General features: G+C 43.5%; 1 protein-coding gene across 5 annotated transcripts in view; it reads left to right on the forward strand.

Annotated features, from left to right (window-relative positions):
• Positions 1-21,744, forward strand: part of SDK1 (sidekick cell adhesion molecule 1) — a 728,747-nt gene that overhangs the window by 289,972 nt on the left and 417,031 nt on the right. For all 5 annotated transcript variants that reach the window (XM_055410401.2, XM_055410402.2, XM_055410400.2 and 2 more), the window contains exons 3-4: positions 8,277-8,383; positions 11,368-11,515. In XM_055410401.2, the coding sequence (XP_055266376.2) occupies positions 8,277-8,383; positions 11,368-11,515 (255 nt within the window). The remainder of the gene's footprint in view (positions 1-8,276; positions 8,384-11,367; positions 11,516-21,744) is intronic.

Below are 21,744 nucleotides of genomic sequence, written 5' to 3' on the forward strand. Positions count from 1 at the left end.
TTGCTGTCTGGTTCCTCTGCCTTTTCTAAATCTAGTTTGAACGTTTGGAAGTTGATGGTTCACATATTGTTGAGGCCTGGCTTTGAGAATTTTGAGCATTGCTTTGCTAGTGTGTGAGATGAGTGCAATTGTACGGTAGTTTGAACATTCTTTAGTATTGCCTTTCCTTGGGATTGGAACGAAACCTGACTTTTTCCAGTCCTGTGGCCACTGTTGAGTTTTCCAAATTTGCTGGCATATTGAATGCAGCATGTTCACAGCATCATCTTTTAGGATTTGAAATAGCTTAGCTGGAATTCCATCACTTCCACTAGCTTTGTTCGCAGTGATGCTTCCTAAGGCCCACTTGACTTCACATTCCAGGATGTCTGGCTCTAGGTGAGTGATCACACCATTGTGGTTATCTGGGTCGTGAAGATCTTTTTTGTATAGTTCTTCTGTGTATTCTTGCCACCTCTTCTTAATATCTTCTGCTTCTGTTAGGTCCATACCATTTCTGTCCTTTATCGAGCCCATCTTTGCATCAAATGTTCGCTTGGTATTTATAATTTTCTTGAAGAGATCTCTAGTCTTTCCCATTCTAATATTTTCCTCTATTTGATTGCATTGATCACTGAGGAAGGCTTTCTTATCTCTCCTTGCTATTCTCTGAAACTCTGCATTCAAATGGGTGTATCTTTCCTTTTCTCCTTTGCCTTTCACTTCTCTTCTTTTCACAGCTATTTGTAAGGCCTCCTCAGACAACCATTTTGCCTTTTTGCATTTCTTTTTCTTGGGGATGGTCTTGGTCCCTGCCTCCTGTACAATGTCACGAACCTCCGTCCATAGTTCTTCAGGCACTCTGTCTATCAGATCTAATCCCTTGAATCTATTTGTCACTTCCACTGTGTAATCATATGGTATTTGATCTAGGTCATACCTGAATGGTCTAGTGGTTTTCCCTATTTTCTTTAATGGAAGTCTGAATTTGGCAGTAAGGGGTTCATGATCTGAGCCACAGTCAGCTCCTGGTCTTGTTTTTGCTGACTGTATAGAGGATTGGGGAAACAGACTCTTTGAAGGCAGAAACAAAACCTTGTATTGCACCGGGACCCAGGAGAAAGGAACAGTGACCCCACAACAGACTGACCCAGACTTGCCCATGAGTGTCCAGGCGTCTCCGGTGGAGCCGTGGGTCTGCAGTGGCCTGCTGCGGGGTCGGGGGGCTGAGTGCAGCAGTGCATCATGGCACCTTTGGAAGGAGGCCTCCATTATCTTTCTTACCTCCACCAGGTCAAACAACAGGGACGGAACACAGCCCCGCCCATCAATAGAAAATTGGATTAAAGATTTACTGAGCTCGGCCCCGCCCATCAGAACAAGACCCAGTTTCCCCCTTGGTCAGTCTCTCCCATCAGGAAGCTTCCATAAGCCTCTTGTCCTTCTCCATCAGAGGGCTGACAGAATCAAAACCACAATCACAGAAAACTAACCAGTCTGATCACATGGACCACAGCCTTGTCTGACTCAGTGAAACTATTAGCCATGCCGTGTGGGGCCACCCAAGACGGACAGGTCATGGTGTAGAGTTCTGATAAAACGTGGGCCACTGGAGAAGGGAATGGCAAACCACTTCAGTATTCTTGCCTTGAGAGCCCCACAAACAGCGTGAAAAAGCAAAAAGATAGGACACTAAAAGATGAACTCCCTGGTCAGTAGGTGCCCAATATGCTACTGGAGAGCAGTGGAGAAATAACTCCAAAAAGAATGAAGGGATGGAGCCAAAGCAAAAACAACACCCAGCTGTGGATGTGACTGGTGATGGAATCAAGGTCCAGTGCTGTAAAGAGCAATATTGCATAGGAACTTGGAAGGTTAGGTCCATTTCAAGGCAAATTGGAAGTGGTCAAGCAGCAGATGGTTAAGAGTGAGCATCAACGTTTTAGGAATCAGTGAACTAAAATGGACTGGAATGGGTGAATTTAACTCAGATGACCATTGTATCTTCTACTGTGGGCAGGAATCCCTTAGAAGAAATGCAGTAGCCATCATGGTCAACAAAAGAGTCCAAAATGCTGTAGTTGGATGCGATCTCAAAAACAACAGAATGATCTCTATTCGTTTCCAGGGCAAACCATTCAATATCACAGTAATCCAAGTCTATACCCCGAGCAGTAGTGCTGTAGAAGCTGAAGTTGAATGGTTCTATGAAGACCTATAAGACCTTCTAGTACTAACACCCCAAAAAAGATATCCTTTTCATTATAGAGGACTGGAATACAAAAGTAGGAAGTCAAGAGATACCTGGAGTAACAGGCAGATTTGGCTTTGGAATACACAATGAAGCAGGCCAGAGGCTAACAGAGTCTTTTGTTTTGTTTTTAATCTACTGGGTCCCTACTCATCAGGAAAGGTCTGCTTTCTGAAGTGAAATGTAACCAGTTGGTTTTGTCACCAACCAGCCAAACTGAGGGTAACCCCCACCTGCATTTTCCCACAGAGGGCTGAGTCCCCAGGTTGTTCAGTTTCCCAGCCTTGTTTCCGGTCATTACTCCTGGTTCACTGTCCTCTCTGAGCTGCCCAGCTCACAACAACCATAGTGGGTTGTGTTTTGGTTCAAATGAACTAGTCTTGCCCACTTTGACTAAAATAAGCAGAACCCCTTATAATCCCAAACTCTTAACACTTGGGGTGGCTTTCTTATTTCCTGGAGCCCAAGATGTGAATGGCTGGGTGCTAGGTGTAAAGGTTTCAGCCTAATTTTGGCCTTTCTTCTGTGTTAGAAAGCTATATTTAAAGCCCTGGAATTAATAAATGAAGTTCTCATTCTTAAGGCATCAGGTCCTTTTGTCAATTTGTTTATAAGGAAGGGGAAGGTAGACTTTGGCCGGTAAAAGTGGGCAGACTATTCTCATCTCCTTCCTAGTCAGAGTTTGTTGAATTCCAAGGCTTTCATGGTGTGTGTCTGTGCTGTCTTCTTTGATTTTGATCTCTAATATTAATTGTGTGTCACAAAGCTTGTATTCCTCCTACCCAGTTGTGTACTGTTTATAATTATCTCTGATTTTAATTGACTATCTTTTCAACTCCGTGTGGTCATAGAAGATATGATTCTTTCCAGAGAATTTCTGAAGCAGAATCAGCACTGAACTTTTAAAAGTTCTTATTGGAGATGATTTGGATTTAGACAATTAATTCCATTTGCCTCGTTCCTCTAGTCGAATCTGAGAACTTTAACCAGAATGACCAAACAAGTGTGTACATAATTGTTGACAAATGCTTCCAACGAGACAAGTGAAAGCTTTTTAATTTGTTTCTAATTCACTTGTGCTAATATTGTAACACTTAATACCCTAGGTTCTCTTTCCATTGTGTCTGGTGTGGATCAGTTTGACTGTGTAGGAACTGACATTTCTCCTCATATTGTAGCCCTTCATACGATGGTCTTAGATGTTTTAATGTCTCTAGAGAGCCTGGCAAAATAAAAAATTAAGTAAACAGATGGAATAAAGGATTTTTAGCTCCAAAAAGACCCGCGGTCTTTCACAAAGATTTCTGAGGCTCTGTTCTTCTCCTAATCACGTGTCTGACAGACTGTTTTCAGCCATGTGTCCGTATTTCCCAGAACGTGGATTTCTGCTTTTCTGTCCCTGGTTTGATGATTGAAGCTAGGAATGGATGGAGAATGAGTGATCCCCAAACAATATTCCCGTTAGAGAAAATCACAAAAACCGCAATCCCAGGAGAAGACATTTTGGGACTTTTCAGCATTAATGCTTGAAATCTTGAATTGGTTTTTATAAGTGAATACACAGTTCACATGTGGTTACTGGTCTGCGGATACTCAGCATCCGCTCATTCTCTGGAGCGCTTGTAGTCCCCAGATTTATGTTCCCAAACAGTACGACAGACGCATAGGTGCTTCCTAGCCCAATCCCAGAAGGGACCTGTCTGTTGCCTCTTTCAACTTAACACAGGTTTTTAAGTAAATAAAATTTGGATTAGAGAACTTTTGAGAATATAATGTTCCCATTGACTCACTTGCATCTTCATTATGCTGTCTACTTTAACTTCATACCGATTAACTCTTGAATTCAAAACATAACCCTTAATGTCTGGGACATATTAGTGAGCTTCAGAATTTTGGGTCCATCTCTTTCTTAACAAGTTTTAGTCTGGATTTTTCATTTAACTGTTTACTTGAGGAAAAAATCAGCTATAGACTCATTCCACTTTTGACTGTTGCTGTATTTTAAAGTTTCAAATAGGAAATTTTAAAAAGTGAAATTGAAAATACAGTTATTTGTCATCTTGTTTCCAAAATGAGAATTCGGTTACTTCCAAGAAGGATATAAACAGCTTAGTTTTGTATTTATTTTTTTCTTAACACTTTAAAGAATGAAGGACTTCCTTGGTGTCCAGTGGCTGAGACTCTGCACTCCCAGTGCAGGGGGCCCAGGTTCAAAGCCTGGTCAGGGAACTAGATCCCACATGGTGCAGCAGAGAGTTTTCATGCGTCAACTAAGGATCCCACTGATGCAGTGAAGACCCAAAGCAGCCAAATAAATTTAAAAAATATTTAAAAGAAAAAGCTGGACTTTGGGCCAAAATAGGAAAGTTTATTACAGAACTTGGTTGTTTATTTTCATGCAAAATAGATATTTCCATACCAGTGTAAAAAAAATTAAAGTTGTGGGGAAGAGTCTTGTCTGTGGTGATATAAAATGGATGTAGGCCCCTCAAAAAGAAAAATAAAAACATATCTAATTTACATGGGCATGAAAAGTCTTTCTTATGGATTGAGTTACATCCCTGCCATTAAAGGGAGAAGGATGGCTTTTCTTTTCTACAAGGAGGATGTACTTTTGTTATTCTGAACTTGATAGGTTTCTGTAGACCTGTGTGCTTAGAGAATATAACTCTTGTTGGGAATAACTGCTTAGCAGTAACTGTCCTGAAACAGACAGTATTTTGTCAGATACTTTCTAAAATTTGAGTGGCTCTTGTTAGGGATACCCCTCATAATATGTTAATTAGTCTCAGTTTCTTGGGGACTATTTACCATTTAATGATTCTTAGTGGTTAGCCAGGAAGCCATGATTTTTTTAAAAGAGATTATTCAGTGAGATTTTTCTGTGACCATTATGAGTACCTAGTAGCTTAAGATGTTTTTTTCAACCAAAATTATGTCAGCTACATTCTGGGGAGTTCCAGGACAAGCCAATCAAACCTTCTCTGAAATAAAGGAAGTTGTCTCCTGGTCATTGGGTTGCTCTTACAGCCTCAGGGCTGGCTGGACATTGGGCAAGAACAGAGGGAAGTGGGCCCACCAGAGCCAAATCACCCCCACAGGTCCTGCTGCTGCTGGTAGTGCTGGACCCTGGTTCCACCAGTAGAGCCACTGCCCTGATTGGTGCTGGACGCCTGACCCGCTGCCCTGATCCAGGGCTTCTTTGTGCCCTGCCGCTGTGCTGTTGGACAGATGCTGCTGTGTCACCAGTTCCAGATCTGAATGTCCAGACTGTGCGTGTCCAGGGGTCACGCGCTGTCTCATTCCTGTGCCCTGTTACTGGAAGGGTCTGCCTCTACCAGGGCTCAGAGAGAAGAATTCTGCAAACACAGGAACACGGTGCAACCCTGGGCAGACAGCGTCAGTCACCCTTTCCAGGTAGGGCTGGTCAAGTAGTCGTTAGGACTGAATTGGACCTGGAACCGCTTCTTAGAGAAGGTCTAGGTTGCCGCTGTTGCCCATTTCGAGTGGCAGTTCAGAGCTGAGGTATTCTACGGAGCAGAATGAACATTTAAACCCTTGGGTTTGTTGTGATTTTGTGTTCGATTTTCTTTAATTTGCTCCTCCTGATAATGAACTGGCCCCGGAAAAGGTTCTGTTGGTCTGGTAGATTCTGCCGTGAAACGGTGAATACAAACGTTCCCTGCTGTGCTTTTTTGAAATGGGAGCAGGCATTTTCTATATTTTAGTGGCATATGGTGCTCAGATTTTATCATGCTTTCTTACAAAGAGTCAGGAAACTTTCTCTGCTTAGAAGTGTATGTTTGTAAACAATAGGCTCTCGCTGAATATTCCCATCTGTTGGGTGAACATAATTTGTGTAGGAATTTCTGTATTAGGTGGACTACTTTGAAACTTTTTTGTATATTTCTTTCCCTGGTGAGACATTAGACTAAGACACAGTACAAAGCAGCATATGCCTAATATTCCGTTTTGTGTCTGCTTCTCCCTGTTTGAAAGCAGTGCTGTTTTTGTGTATTAGTACATAGGATTACTACAGAAATTCATAAGAATACAAAAGCTATTCAGGGTATTGCAAAAAACACAAAATATTAATAACAATCGTATAAATGTGGTTAAGTTGCAATGATGAAACTGTTCTTGCCGTTTTTCAAATATGTACTCCAGTAACTTTTGTTATTTCTTTTCTAAAAACTTCTTGATTTTGTTTTAACCTAATCTCAAAACTCCTCCTTATTATAATCACAGTATATAATAATCAAAGCTGCTCATTCTTCTAGTCTTGATTTGTAATTTAAATTAATGGCATTGACTCTTTGTGTTCAGTTTGGTATTGTTCTGATTGTCTTCACTAATTAATTTTCTGTTTGAGAAGAACCATTCTTCAGTACAGAATAAAATTTTGAAGACTAAGGCTCAGCAGTATTTTTTATAAAATATTTTATTAATCTTGCCATAAGATCTCATGATGGTTATCAGGGGACAAACACACTTTGATTAATATTTGCTTAATACTGAATTACCTGTATTGTCCAAATGTTTTATTCACTTAAAAATTATGCCTATCAGTTCCTTTTTCTGGTTGACTAATTGGACATACTTGAGTAAAAAGATGAGCAGTTAGTTGAATATAAGTGATTTCAAGGTATGTGTAGGAACTGAGCAAATAACGCATATGTTACTTGGTGCCTTTTACCTGATTATTATTATTTTTTTTACCTTTCTCTGATTATACTTTGTAAGAGGAAGTATTTTTAAGTTGATGATACCTATTACTAAATAACTAGGTATCTATTAGTAGAGCATCTTGTTAGAAAAGGAGAGCATCATGTTGTCTTCTCTTTTGGGGAAAGTAGGCGCCTATTTGGCTGGGTTCAAGCTCTCTTTTCCTTCTTAGGATAGCACCCTGCCATGTGTGAAAAGTATCCAGAACTCAAGTCTTGATTCTTGGTGAACAAAGCTTAGAAACCAGTTCAACGTGCTCTCCTAGGTAGCATGAAAGGTGTGAGCTCAGGAGCTGCAGAACTCACTCAAGTGGTGCCCCGCTGTGTCTCCTGCTTGTTTATGGACTTAGAAACATCTTGGGTTACTGGGAGCTCAAAGTCAGTGCTCCCAGACAACCTAGAAGGGTGGGAGGGGGGCCGAGGGGAGGGGAGGAGGGGGGGAGACTCAAAAGGGAGGGGACCTGTGTATACCTATGGCTGATTCATGCGGATGTATGGCAGAAACCAACATGACATTGTAAAGCAAGTATCCTCCAGTTAAAATTAAAAGCAAAAAAAAAATCCCTGAATTTTAAAAAACCAGGGCTCTTATGGAAACCATATCTTCTAACTGCCTTTTCCCCCCTATAATATTTACTGACCTTTTTAGAAAGGCATTGATTTGAGGAATGGTTATTTATAATCACAGGAATGGAAAATACAAATAAAATAACCTTTTAGTCAATCAGGGAAGATTCTGAAGTTAATATCAGGCCATATGTGTAGAAGAAAGGCAGGTGTGTGCAGTGACTGTTGCGGGAAGGCGTCTGCTCTTTGTGGGGAGCAGAGCCGTGCCCTGGTATCCCACTCGCTTTGCCAGAAGGAGACCTGTGTCTCATCCCGCGTTGTCTGAACTTTGATGCAGGAGCACGTAACACCTTAAGACTGGTGCAGTTCTAGAAAGAAGTTTTAGAAATTCTGAGAAAGGCAATTATAAAAATAATCAAAAGGCCTCGTTTAAGTGGAATGCTTTTCAGATTTTTAACGGTTCTCTTTCATTCAGGCCATTTTGAGTGATGTGTCTACATGAAGGCACAGGGTACAGTGGTGAACAAGATGGGCCCAGAACCTCGCTGCACGGGGTCAGTCACAGCCTAGCTGGAGAGCAAACAGCCATTACATAACCTCAGAGATAAACTGCGGCTGCAGTGAGTGTGTTGGTCAGGAAAGGGGTGCATAGATGTTAGGTTACCAAAAATAAAATATTTTTGCTGCTAGATACCAAAACATACTAGATTGCATGCCAGGGCTGGCCACTAACACTGCTCTTTGCTGTTTGGCAGGTACGTTATTCCATCTTTGCAAAGGCTGGATGCCGGGTTTTACCGCTGCGTTGTTCGAAACAGAATGGGAGCACTCTTGCAGAGAAGATCGGAAGTTCAAGTCGCATGTATGTGCACATTGAAAACATCCACAAATGTTAAATAAAACAGTGTCTGTGGGCACGCTAATCAGAATCACCTTTGACCGTGGTGGGAATTGAGTTTCTATCTCGGGTTCTATTTGGAAGAGGATAATTGCTAAAATTGGTTGCGAGATAAGTAACTACCGAGTGCAGCTGGTCCAGCGACGGTGGTGGGGCTGGTGAGGTGAATGCCACTTCTTTCAGATCAGGAGATAAGGCGCCATGGAGGATAGGAAAAATGAGCAAGATGCCTTCTGCTTTATGAATCAGCTGCTCTCAGCTTTTGTTATTTTCAGATTCAAATGTTTTTAAAATAAACAAGTTAAACTCAGATAAAATTCTGTCTGTTCATAACCAGTTCTCTCCAATGATGATTTGTTTAGAAATCCTTCAGCTGTGCAAGTACATGGATCAGTTCAGTTCAGTTCAGTTCAGTCGCTCAGTCGTGTCCCACTCTTTGCGACCCCATGAATCACAGCACGCCAGGCCTCCCTGTCCATCACCAACTCCCGGAGTTCACTCAAACTCATGTCCATTGAGTCGGTGATGCCATCCAGCCATCTCACTCTCTGTCGTCCCCGTCTCCTCCCGCCCCCAATCCCTCCCAGCATCAGAGTCTTTTCCAGTGAGTCAACTCTTCGCATGAGGTGGCCAAAGTATTGGAGTTTCAGCTTTAGCATCAGTCCTTCCAGTGAATACCCAGGACTGATCTCCTTTAGGAGTGACTGGTTGGATCTCCTTGCAGTCCAAGGGACTCTGAAGAGTCTTCTCCAACACCACAGTTCAAAAACATCAATTCTTCGGTGCTCAGCTTTCTTCACAGTCCAACTCTCACATCCATACGTGACGACTGGAAAAACCATAGCCTTGACTAGACAGACCTTGGTTGGCAAAGTAATGTCTCTGCTTTTTAATATGCTGTCTAGGTTGGTCATAACTTTCCTTCCAAGGAGTAAGAGTCTTTTAATTTCATGGCTACAGTCAGCATCCGCAGTGATTTTGGAGCCCAAAAAAACAAAGTCTGACACTGTGTCTCCATCTATTTCCCATGAAGTGATGGGACCAGATGCCATGATCTTAGTTTTCTGAATGTTGAGCTTTAAGCCAACTTTTTCACTCATGTCTCAATTCTGTAGTGAGTTAATAATTCTCTACTGGTCAGACCATTATGGAGAATGAAACTTTTAAAAGTAACCAGAGGGGATATCAGAACACAGGGGAATTTTGGTGTAGTGTTAGAAAAATGGTAGAGAGGGGAGTCAGTCAGCCAATTCAAAGCATTTAATACTTCAGTATTAATATTTAGTATTAATACTTTAGTCCAAAATCTGTGACGGGTAGAGTCCAGGTAAAGTGGCCTGTAGGCTTTATTATATTCTGAATTTATGACCAAAATGTCTCTTCATTTAAAACAAAAAGTGCTGACATTTAAAATTGCATATTAATGCATCATAATAGATTTTAGAGAACTCTAAAGAGCTCCTAAATTGGGTCATGTCAACCAGTGATGATGGTATTTTCTCACTTGTCATTTTGACCCCAGTTAAGGCTTGCAGTTTTCAGTGTTACTGTATAAAATAAAATAATTTCTAGTTATTCTACTTTCCCCCTGTAATTACTAGTGACTGTGTAAGGTGCTGATGCTATACGTGTTTAGCTTTAATTACTAGGAAGGCTTCATTTTTCTGAACTGTGGTGGTGAAGTCACTCAACTAAACCTGTCTTCAGAATAATTCAGAACTTCTATTCAATTGAATAATTGAAAACAATTCATAAATAAAAAATTAAGGTCAGTACTCAAAATATATTTGTATAAGCTTAGAATTTATCATAGTATATTAAGTACTAGTTTATAAAATTTAATTTTGGGCTTTTTTATCCTTAATCATTCATATCCTTGCTATTCCTTTATCTCTAGGGCTAGACTTTCTTATCTCGATTTTCTCTATCTCTTTGATAACAAATTGAATATCCTAATCTGTTTCATTAACTTGTTTTATCTATTTCCTATACTATTAAATACTGCTTGCAACATAGTAAATAATTTTTGAATCACAAATTCATTGATAATAGAGATCTTTTGTAGACTGTTCCAAATTTATATGAACTCCATATCCATGTGTGTATACATATATCTGTAGCTGCTCATAATATGAAAAATTTTCAAATGTTTCAGATGGTACTAATTTTAAAATTGGCCACATATACCCACATTGTAATGTCTGGGTTTTTTCGTGTGTCCTATTTTTTAAATGCTGTAAACCAGAGCACAAAGGCTGGAACAAAACCTGCCTGCCCCAAATGAAGTCAGCAGCATGGGGTTTAGAGAACCCTCCAAACCATGGCATTGAAACGTGTATATTATCATAGGTGAAACGAATCGCCAGTTCAGGGTCGGTGCATGTTACAGGATGCTCGGGGCTGGTGTGCGGGGATGACCCAGAGGGAGGACAAGGGGAGGAGGCAGGTGGGAGGGGGTTCGGGAGGGGGAACTCATGTACACCCGGGGCGGGTTCATGTCACTGTATGGCAAAGCCAACCAATATAATATTGTAAAATAATTAGCCTCCAAAAAAATAAAAGAACCCTCCAAAAGTGAACTAGTGGTTAAACACACACTTCTCCCGGAAGATCCTTTTAGGAAGCCTTCACCCCAGAAGCAGAGGTGAAGCTGAGCAGCGCTGCCTGGGCAGGACCGGCTGCAGAGATCTGGGTGGTATCCGCAGGCACTTTGCTAGCGCTTCTGGGGAAATGCTTCACGCAGCGGGAGGGTGCTTTCCAACAATGTCAGCGTTAGACTCGGTTGCACACGCGCCCTGACCTGTTGCGGCAGCCGCGCAGAGGCCGGGGAGCTCTGCCGAGGGCCCTGCAGGCCGCGCCGCTCACCCGCTGCTGCTCGGCTTTGCCCCTGCGACCCTCGCCCCTCCCAGCGAGCCTTCTGGAGCTTAGCAGTCTGCTTCCCTCCACAGACATGGGCGATTTCGCGGACGCGGACGGCGGACGGGCGGTCTCGGAGGGCCGCGCGGCCGTGCTCGGCTTGCCGCCCATCAGCAGCTGCCCGCGGCCCCAGGTGACGTGGTTCCGCGACGGGCACAAGATCGTCCCCGGCCGCAGGATGTAAGTCCTTCCGCCCCGCGGTGCTTGCACGCCGCCGGCCCCGCTGTGCCTGTTAAGGGACCCTGGTCTGCCAGACCCACCGCGAGCCTTAATCAAGAGCTGTTTAGCGAAAGCGTCATGTAACGTTATTTTTCCTGTGCCACGTGCCCTAACAAGCACCCTCACTCACTCTTCATGGCGTCTTATTTTCCTTTTTTGAGATGTCGTTGTCATCCTGAGCTGTGCCCAGCTCCAAGTACTAATTTAATGAGTTCTGGTATTTACTTACAGAGCTGTAGGGTTTCCCCTCTTTTTACTGAGCCACGTTTGCTACTACTTTCTCTGACGATAAAACAGTAATTACTGCTTATTTCTCCTTATCCTTTTATCCTGCCATGACAGTTTTATTTCCCTTTGCCTAATTAGTGGTTCACCCATCTATTGCGGAGCAGTTGCTTTGTGATTAGATAAGCATTATTTCAAGGTGTTCTTGCCTATCTCCCGTTTAAGATATTTATCTAATGCAAGATAGTTTCTGCATTTGGAAGCTTTAAGTGATTAAAAAGAACATTTGGGATATATTTCATAAGCGGGCATTTTGCAATGTGATTTAAAGATAATATACTGAATATGAAGGTTCTGAGGATGGGCATTTCTGGAAGGATCGTGAGATGCTGTAATCTTGGCCTAAATGTCAAATATTTATGCCATTGGATGGTTGCACTCAGAAAAAAAAAAAAAAACAAAACTGTGAGAAGAAAATGCTTTTATTTTTTTCCCCAGAAAGGATATGTGTAAGAGAATTTGCTGAATGGTTTTTCAAATATGCTTTCTCCCCACTTGACCAACCACTCGGTCCCATCTTTAAGCCCAGAATCCCAGAACTCTGTTTGTGCCTACACAATTCTTAAGGTTATCTAGCAAGTGTTTCTATCTTGGTTATTGAAAACAGGAAAAATACTGAAACACGTAAAAGCCATATTTTAAAATTCTAGTAAAAATATAAATTACCTTGGGAAGTGGGAAAACTTCTGTCCTTTTTCTGTATTTTATTGAAACTTGCTTAGGTATCCACCTTTCTGTTGATACCAGTTATAACAAATGCCTCTGGAATTGGGGTGAAACAGAGCAAGGGATCAGTTTCTCATTCTCTTAGAGGGTGGTGGGGCTGAGAATAAGGCAGCTGAGCTAGATTCTAGTTCTGCGTTCTGGAAGGTCCCTGTGTTGAGCACAGTGTGTCTGGGCACAGGTGGAAGGAGTCAGTCCTTGGAAGGGCGGGTAGGTTGACTTGGGCTTCCTTTCAAACACTGGAGCTTCTGCTTAGTGTCAATGGTGGAGGATTATTTTCATTCAGTAGCAAATAACTACGTAGTAATTCATTTGTTAATCCATTGTCTAGCTGTGTTCCTGAGACAACATTTATTCAAGTATAAAAGGATGCAGAATGAAATAACAACTCTTAATTTTGTAAGCTTGTTTTTTTTTTTAACTTGTGATTTCTTGCTGAAGACTGCTTAATTCCTGGTGAGCCAATAACACAAAGATTCTCGTAGGGCTTTAACTTAGTGTTGTAGCAAACAGTCTGCTTACCACCGTGAAGCGATTGATAAATCTCCAATCTCAGTAGAGTAATATGCCTGATGGCTTCTTTTTTTTTTTTTTTAAGAGATGAGATGAGGCTGATTATGGATATTTACACTTTCTCAAGGCCTTTTAGTTTCATATTTTCCACCTCATCATCACCCCCATATTTATTAAGTACCTGCTGTGCAAGATATCATAAATCAGCACTTGCATAGTTATCTCCACAAGTTTATGCATCATTCACAGATGTATTACTTTACACTTCTAATAAAGTCCAGCTCAGACCTCAGATGGAAGGGCGCCTGCACATTGCCTCTGCCCAGATAGTTGGCAGACAAAACTCAGATGGCGTTAGATCTGTTTTGGACGATGAGAGGCGTCATTTAAAAATGAGACATTTGGCTCAAGGTGTTTCACGCCTATTGAGACAGCGCAAACCTCTCCGTCGGCTTTTACCCTGATCCCCTGGGGTCAGCACCCTAACACACGGGAGAGATGGATCTTCGTCAAGGGAGGGAGGAGCCTCACCTTGCCACCCCTTCCCTTCCACGTTTTAACATTATCTCATAACCTTAGAAATGTGAGCTTTAGGCTTAAAATTAAATGACTTTTTTTTTCCCATTTTCAAGGGCAATAGTGAGTCTAATGTTTCTCAACTTGAAAAATTAGTTGAGTAGTCTATTAATAATATTAACAGCGGCTGTTATTGAGTACACTTTAAACATATCTTCCCTAATCCTCAGAGTTGCCTTCTGAGGCAGGTATAATTATCTATCAGAACTGAAGACTGGAGTTGTTAAATGACCCACCCAAGGGCACATAGCTGACAAATGGCAGAGCCGGGACTCTAACCCAGGTCTGCTGACTCCACGTCTCAAGCTCTCTTCTGCATCAGGCCAATTCTTCTTTTCACTTTAACCTGCTGAACCTTTTTCGTGCTTTTGGTTTATTTTTTCCTTCTACTGCTTTCGTCTTTTTCCTCCTGTTTTAGAATAGCAGCTTTCAATCTGAAACACTGTAGGTTAGCCTGGATTTGCCATGAGCCGCAGGCTCGCACAATCACACACCCAGGTCAGCAGTGAACATGCCTGCATGTGTGTTGTTTATCCTTTCTGTATTGGGTCTGTTGGTCCCTATCTTCAGAAGTTCTTGACGAAGAGAAGGCAAACATGGCCTTCTCATTACGGTGGAGACATTTGTTTTGGATCGTTTTGTTAAGAGTGACATGATGGGAGATGGCCAAGGGGATCCAGTCATTCGACAGTTGTGTATCCCACATTCAAGGTTAGCAAAGAAAGCTTGGTTAACCTTGGGGGTGGTTGCTGTGTTGTTACTTACAGGCTTTACAGTGTATATGGACCATACATGCCAGTGAACAAAGCCCAGAGAGTTCCATCGTATCAGTTACGATGCTCTTGGCTGCAAATCACAGAGGATGCCTCTGGCTAAGCACAAAGGAAACGTGTTGGGGTGTTTAGAGAGCTGCAGAGCCTGGCCAACTGAAGGAGAAGATGGGGTGGCAGCCAGGGCTCCTCCTGAGGCCCAAGGAGCAGGAGCAGGGCCTCCCAAGGGGATCCAGGTCCCAGTTCCTGAAACCGTTGCGTATGGGCTGTAACATGGCAAAGGGACTGACAGCAGAGGACTCCACAGGGGACTGATAAGGTGGGAAGGTAGGAGTCTCACCTGGAGGCAAGTGTCTTGGGTCTGGAGCAGTTAAGCTGCGGGTCTGTACTTAGGACTGGCCTGTGGCAGACGTGGCCACTCTTTCCTTGACAACCATCTCACCTTGAGACATTAGCTAGCGAGGGTCACGATCCTGTACTGTGTGTGTAGATTCTGTCTCCTCAAGTGGTTTTCACCTCCCCTGGGTCCGGACCATGTCAGACATCTTTGTGTTTGTCGTCCTGCCTGGCCTGGTGCTGTGTAGAGCAGGGATGCAATATTGGAAGAGCGGAACGAATGAGCGATGTGAAGGAAATTCCTGTGGTAGAGTACATATCCTCGCCAAAACTTGGGGGGGAGAGACAAAACAAAGTTCAGGAGAAAGTGGTGCTAATGAAGGCGAGATGTATCTCGGAAAAGCAAACAATATTTTGAAAGAATTGAGAACAAAATAGAATTGTGAATTGGTAATTGTAGGTTTTATTTATCTGAAAAGATGAAAAAAGTGCTTATTTATTATTCTGATTTACCGAATCCAAACAGTTACTTTGCTATCTTTGCACGTCAGAGATGAGTATAGCCTTATCTTATAAGTATAGTCTAATTTAATAATAAAATTGTTCTGCGTTATTTCAGCTTAGATGTATGTTCTTTGTTTCCTTTTATTTCTCAAAATATGAAATGTGAATGCTGATGTCATTCAGTATTTCTCTTACCTCCAGGAGGTAATTTATGTTGGCAGTTATCAGATTAGGACGCAGGAACTTGTTCCGTGCAGTGCCATTCTTTTGCTTAATTGCAGGTTCTTATGCTCAAACTGCACCCTGAGCCTACCTGACAGGAATGTGTAAGCACAAGTATACAGGCATGTGTTTTCCTAGGAATGCGAGGTTTATAGACTAAATATTTCAAACCTGCAGTCAGTTTTGTGAGACGACTTGCTCAGAATGAGCTGAATTGTGAAGTATGTGCAGGAAACAGCATCCCAGGTGACTTAAAAACAGTCTGACTCATGATTGTCCATGCTTAAATACTCGGCCATCCATTAACCTATTACCATTTCATTTCAAGTGCTGCAAGAAAGATGTATTTAAATTAGCACTTGTATTGGAAGTCACAACTTAACGCTTGAATGAAGTAGATCCGGTTGTAATAATATCTTTATAGTTAACCGGGCTTTCAAAATAATATGCTTTTAAAATTTTCATATTATGTTTTATAGGCATTTTGTGAATGTTTATAGAGTGTGTCTATACGTGTGAATTGAGCCATATTTGTATAAGTAAAAAAGACGAGGAGATGCAAGCTCCAGACTGCTTCCACCATTAATTCTGACCTTGGGAAGATGACTTACTCTCCTTTGCCTCCATTTTCTCATGTCAAAAATGAGGACGGCACCGTCGGAGACCTCTGAGGTCCTTTCTGGTATCTGCACCAGCAATGCTTAGGGCCAGACCTGCCTCTCCCCTGCTTTCTGCGTTCCTGCACTTAGTAGGTCCTTGCTGAGCATTTGTTCTGTGCCAGGCACTGTTCCAGCTGCTCAGGAGAGGTAGGGCCTGAGGCCATTGGAGTTTCTGCTCTCACGGAGTCGCGGTCCAGCGTGGAAACGCAGGAGTAACCAGAGGACGATCGAAGTGATGAGGGTGTGGAAAGGTGGGCGGGAGAGAGCTGGGCAGGAGGGAGGTGTGGTCAAGGACACCTCTGTGTCCTTGCAGGGTTTAAAGTCCACTTTGTTGAGTTGTAATTTACATACAGCAGGACATACAGATTTTCAGGACACAGGTTGATGAATTTTAGCAAGTGTATACACGGATATTATCACCCTCCTAATCAAGTTGCCTAGGACAGTTCTTACCCCCGGTCCCTGCCCCACTCTGCCCCCAATCTCATTCTAGTACTTAGTTTGCTTATTCTAGAATTGCTTATAAATAGAATCACAGAATATGAAATCCTTTGTTTCTGCCTTCTTTCGTTGGACATGATTTCTGTGATATTTTTGAGGTGCTGTTGATAAGTATTGTTTTTACATACTTTTTGAGTGCTAGGCGCTGGTTGCCGTGTTTTCTCTGTACTGATTCACCGAAGCCCCACAGCAGCCCAGTGGGTTGTATTGTTCTTAACATTACCGTCACTCTGGTGAAAGGAGCAGCAACAGAGAGGCCAACAGCTGGCCGGTGCTGAGCCCGCACTGCACCCTGGGCTCCTGTTAGAAGGAGGAGGAGCCGGCCACGCACAGACCTAGGGGACGAATATTCTGAGCCGTGGGGTCACATACATGCAAATCCAGTACAAAGCCTGTCGCCTTCGCTAACCTGTGGTCTGGTGCTCAGGGCACTGTGAATGGAGAGTGGACAGGGAAGGGGCCCACGAGAGGAAGTGGGATCCTGGAGGCGCCAGAATTGGGGAAGGAGTCTGGGTTTTATTCCACGCACAGTAGTATGTCTTTGGAAGGGTTTGTGGTTTTTATGTTTGGAATTTTTTTTGAAATTGTGGCAAAATATGCGTAGCATGAAATCTACCTTAACTATGTTTCTCTGTAAATTACGTGTCATTAACTATATTCTCATTGCTGGGCAGCCATCATCAGCACCCCATCTTTGGAACTCTTTCGTCTCGTGACACTGAAACTCTGTCCCCATTCACGGTTGACTCTCCGCCCCCGCTCCCCCAGCCCCTGGCATCCACCCTTCTACCTTCTGTCTCTAAGAGTTTGACTCCTCTCGTTGTTGTTTACTCGCTGTCATGTCCAGCTGTTTGCAACCCCATGGACTGTCCTTCACTATCTCCTGGGATTTGCTCAAGCTCTTTTCCGTTGAGTCGGTGATGCCATCCAAGCATCTCATCCTGTGTCACCCGCTTCTCCTCCAGCCCTCAATTTTCCCCAGCATCAGGGTCTTTTCCAATGAGTCAGCTCTTCGCATCAGGTGGCCAAAGCATTGGAGCCTCAGCCTTAGCATCAGTCCTTCCAATGAATATTCAGAATTGATTTCCTTTAGAATTGATTGGTTTGATCTCCTTGCTGTCCAGGGGACTCTCAAGAGTCTTCTGCAACACCACAGTTCGAGGGCATCAGTTCTTCAGCGCTCAGCCTTTTTTATTGCCCAGCTCTCACATCCATACATGACTACTGGAGAAACCATAGCCTTGACTATACAGACCTTTGTTGGCAAAGTAATGTCTCTGCTTTTTAATATGCTGTCTGGGTTTGTCATAGCTTTTCTTCCAAGGAGCAAGTGTCTTTTAATTTCCTGGCTGCAGTCACCATCTGCAGTGATTTTGGAGCCCCCAAAAATAAAGTCACCCACTGTTTCCCCATCTACTTGCCATGATGTGATGGGACCAGATGCCATGATCTTAGTGTTTTGAATGTTGAGTTTTAAGCCAGCTTTTTCATTCTCCTCTTTCACCTTCATCAAGAGGCTCCTTAATTCTTCTTTGCTTTCTGCCATAAGGGTGGTGTCATCTGTATATATGAGGTTATTGATATTTGATGCCAGTAGGTCTCACATATGAGTGAAATCATGTAATATTTGGCTTTCCCTAATTTTTAATCAGACTTAGTATTTGGGGGTTAATTGTGGATTCATATGCAGTGGTTAGGAGTCATACAGGGAGCTCCCATATGCCTTTTAGCCGGTTCCCCACGAGGCTGTGAGACCTTGTAGGGCTTCTGTGCAGCATCACAGCCAGGATATTGAGGCTGATACACTCAAAACACAGAACAGTTCTGCTGTGTTGCCTGTTTATATCACAACCCCTTTCCTCCAACCCTCATCTGTACCCTAAATCCTGGCAGTCACAAATCTGGTCTCCATTCCTGCAATTGTGTCATTCAGAGAACGCTCTGTAAATGGAATCATGCAGTCTGCAACTTTTTAGGAGTGGCCTTTTTCACTCGGCATAATTCTGATGCACTCAGGTTATTGCAGGTGCGAGCACCAGATTCCCTGTTATTCTGTGGTTTTCCATCGTGTGGACGCACCACAGCTCATGTAACCATTCACCCGGTAAAGAACACTTGGGTTGTATCCAGATTCCCTGTTATTCTGTGGTTTTCCATCGTGTGGACGCACCACAGCTCATGTAACCATTCACCCGGCAAAGAACACTTGGGTTGTATCCAGATTCCCTTTTATGGTGTGGTTTTCCATCGTGTGGACATACCACAGCTCATGTAACCATTCACCTGGCAAAGAACACTTGGGTTGCATCCAGATTCCCTGTTATTCTGTGGTTTTCCATCGTGTGGACGTACCACAGTTAGTATAACCATTCGCTTGGTGAAAGACACTTGGGTTGTATCCAGATTCCCTGTTATTCTGTGGTTTTCCATTGCATTGACATATCACAGCTCATATAACCATTCACCTGGTGAAGGACATTTGGGTTGTACCCAGGTTTTCATAAGGCTGCTGTAAATATTCTCATATATGTTTTGTGTGAACATGTCTTCATTTTTCTGGAACAAATGCCCAGAAACACAGCAGCTGGGTGTCTGGTATTTGCATGTTGAGTTGTTTTATTTTTGTTTTTTTTTTTTAAGAAAACGCCAAACTATTTCCAGAGTGACTGTACCGTTTTGTATTCCCACCAGTGGTGGTGAACGATCCAGCGTCTTTGCTTCCTCGCTAGCATTCAATCTTGTCACTGTGTTTTATTCTAGCCATCTTGATGCGTATGTAATTATAACTCCTTGTGTTTTTAATTTGCATTTCCCTAATGGCTAATGATGTTGAACATCTTTTAATGTGCTGACTTTAAAAAGAGCCAAATAGAGAAAAACTAAACTTCTTGAAGTGAAAAATACAATCATTTATTTAAAAAACCAATTGAATGGGTGAAAGAGCAGACAATATTACAGCTAAAGCAAGAAACATTGTTTTGCTAGATTGAAGGAAAATACCCAGAATAAAGCACAGAAACAAAAAGATGGAAAATACAGAAGACAGGTCAAGAGGATAGAGCAATCAGTAGAACAATCAGTAGAAACCTAAGCAGAGCCCCAGAAGGGAAGAATGAAGAAGATGGGGCAGGCAACATGCAGAGAGAGAATCATTGCAGTACTTCCTAACAGGAGGGATCCTCAGAGTCAAGAAACAGAAAAGGTTGCAAGTAAGATCAGTAAAACTAACTCCAAACCTAAACTTATTATAGTGTAACCGTAGAACCTCAAAGACAAAGATGAAGCCTGAAGAACAACCGTACATGTAATTCAGATTGCCTCAAAGCACTAGTTAGATGCCAGTTGACTGCAATAATAGAGAAGGTGATCATACGTGCGGCTACAACGGTCATCACAGAATTTCATATCCAGCCAAGTTCACATCCAAGAGTAAGGGAGGGAGGAAGACCTTTTCAGACTGAGAATTTACGTTTCTGAGAACTTTGCTGGAAGAGCTGCTAGGGACCAGCGATGTTGAGCCCAAGAGGAAGTAGGATGTTAGAAATATTGGTCATCATTTTTTAATTTTCTCTAATTATGAAATGTTCATTAATTACAATTTTAGCATATTTAAAATGACAGAGAAGGCAGTAAAGACAGCAAGACGAAATAACTCTGGGGGAGTTTTTATTGGGAATGGCAAGTATCCATGAGGCGGTGGGGGGGCGGCACCGGTGTTTAAGGTGGAAAATAACTGAGAATGTTTACGTGCTACAGGAATTCTCTCCTAGAGAAGGAGACTGTGGGGATGCAGTGAGGTGTGGCCGAGGGGCAGAGTCCTGGAGGAGGCTGGGCAGCACAGACGCTCATCACCAGCCCGTGAAGCAGGGCCCCAGTGCGGTGGCTGAGAGGGTGGGGGCCCCTTCAGGGCTAGGGTAGAGGGCGAGAGAGCAGACTCAGGGCAGCCTCCACACGGAGCACGGATGCCTGCTGTTTGCAGACGTGCTTGTGGAAAGCCGAGGACTTCCTTGTGGTTTTTATTTCCTCTGTGGATATTGGGAATAAATTTTAAGTTTAGAGTGCACTGTGACCCAAGGAGAGAAGTGAAGGCATTAAATAATCATCTGGACAGTCAACAGTAAATCGAGCAACAGGCTAGACTCCGGGGGCCACTTGAGCGCAGTCGCACCTTTGTGGTTTGTGGTCATGGACTGTGTCGGTAAAGCTGAGAGGTTCTGATGCTGTTGCGGAGAAGGTAGTTGGGTTCAAAGGAGGAGGAAGTATATCGCCTGTCACATGGGACTGGGAGACAGGGATGCGGAGGGTCTGCAGGTGGGCGGTGGCTTTGGTTGTCGTGTGTTGTATTGGGAGGAAGGGCTGGGTGGTCCGGTTTGGCAGAGTCAGAAGACTGTGTGGCTGTGGGGTGAAGAGCGCCTGAGTCGGGGTCCGAGGGGAAGTGGGTGCTCCGGGCACCTCCCGGCCTCCCATCCTCGCCTTGGTCACTCCACCCTGCTCTTTCCACTCGACGGGATCTGGTGATACAGTTCAGGAGGGTGGCCCGGTTGAGTTCTTGTGGGTGGACTTAGCCTCTTAGGGAGTCAGGGTGGGTATGTGCTGGTAAGGGGCATGGGAAGAGATAACCAGTGAGAAGTAACTGACCAACTGGTGCTCACGGACATGAAGCCCTCAGGTGCTGTGTCACCCACACGGCGTTGCATACAGCAGTCGTGTCCTGACACCTGCTTCAGAAGTGGCCTAAGTCCATGGGGCTGAGCACATGGCTGTGTCTGTAGACGTCTTCTGGGACTTAGAATCAGGAGAGAAGGAGGGACCCGGGGCAGAGAGTGTGCTGGAGCCCCAGGGCACAGCACTGCTGCCTTGGCTTCCTGTGCATGCTCCCTGGGCTTTCCAAGTGCTGATTTCTGAAGCCTAGAGCGTTCTTTTTGTTGTGGTTGTTCTAACCACAGCAGGATGCAGATGGTGAAGGTCCCCGGGCGTGTGCGGGCAGCTGACTCTGCACCCCTGCTTTGGGACACAGGGCATGTCACGGCCAGAGGACCATTCCTGTGCAGAGGGAGTAGCCTGGGGGTGGGTGCGGGCGTCTTACAGTTACTTGGTTCCA

The sequence above is a fragment of the Moschus berezovskii genome, chromosome 27 (assembly GCF_049115385.1).
Source record: "Moschus berezovskii isolate FMDL1 chromosome 27, NW_MosBer_1.0, whole genome shotgun sequence".
NCBI lineage: Eukaryota > Metazoa > Chordata > Mammalia > Artiodactyla > Moschidae > Moschus > Moschus berezovskii.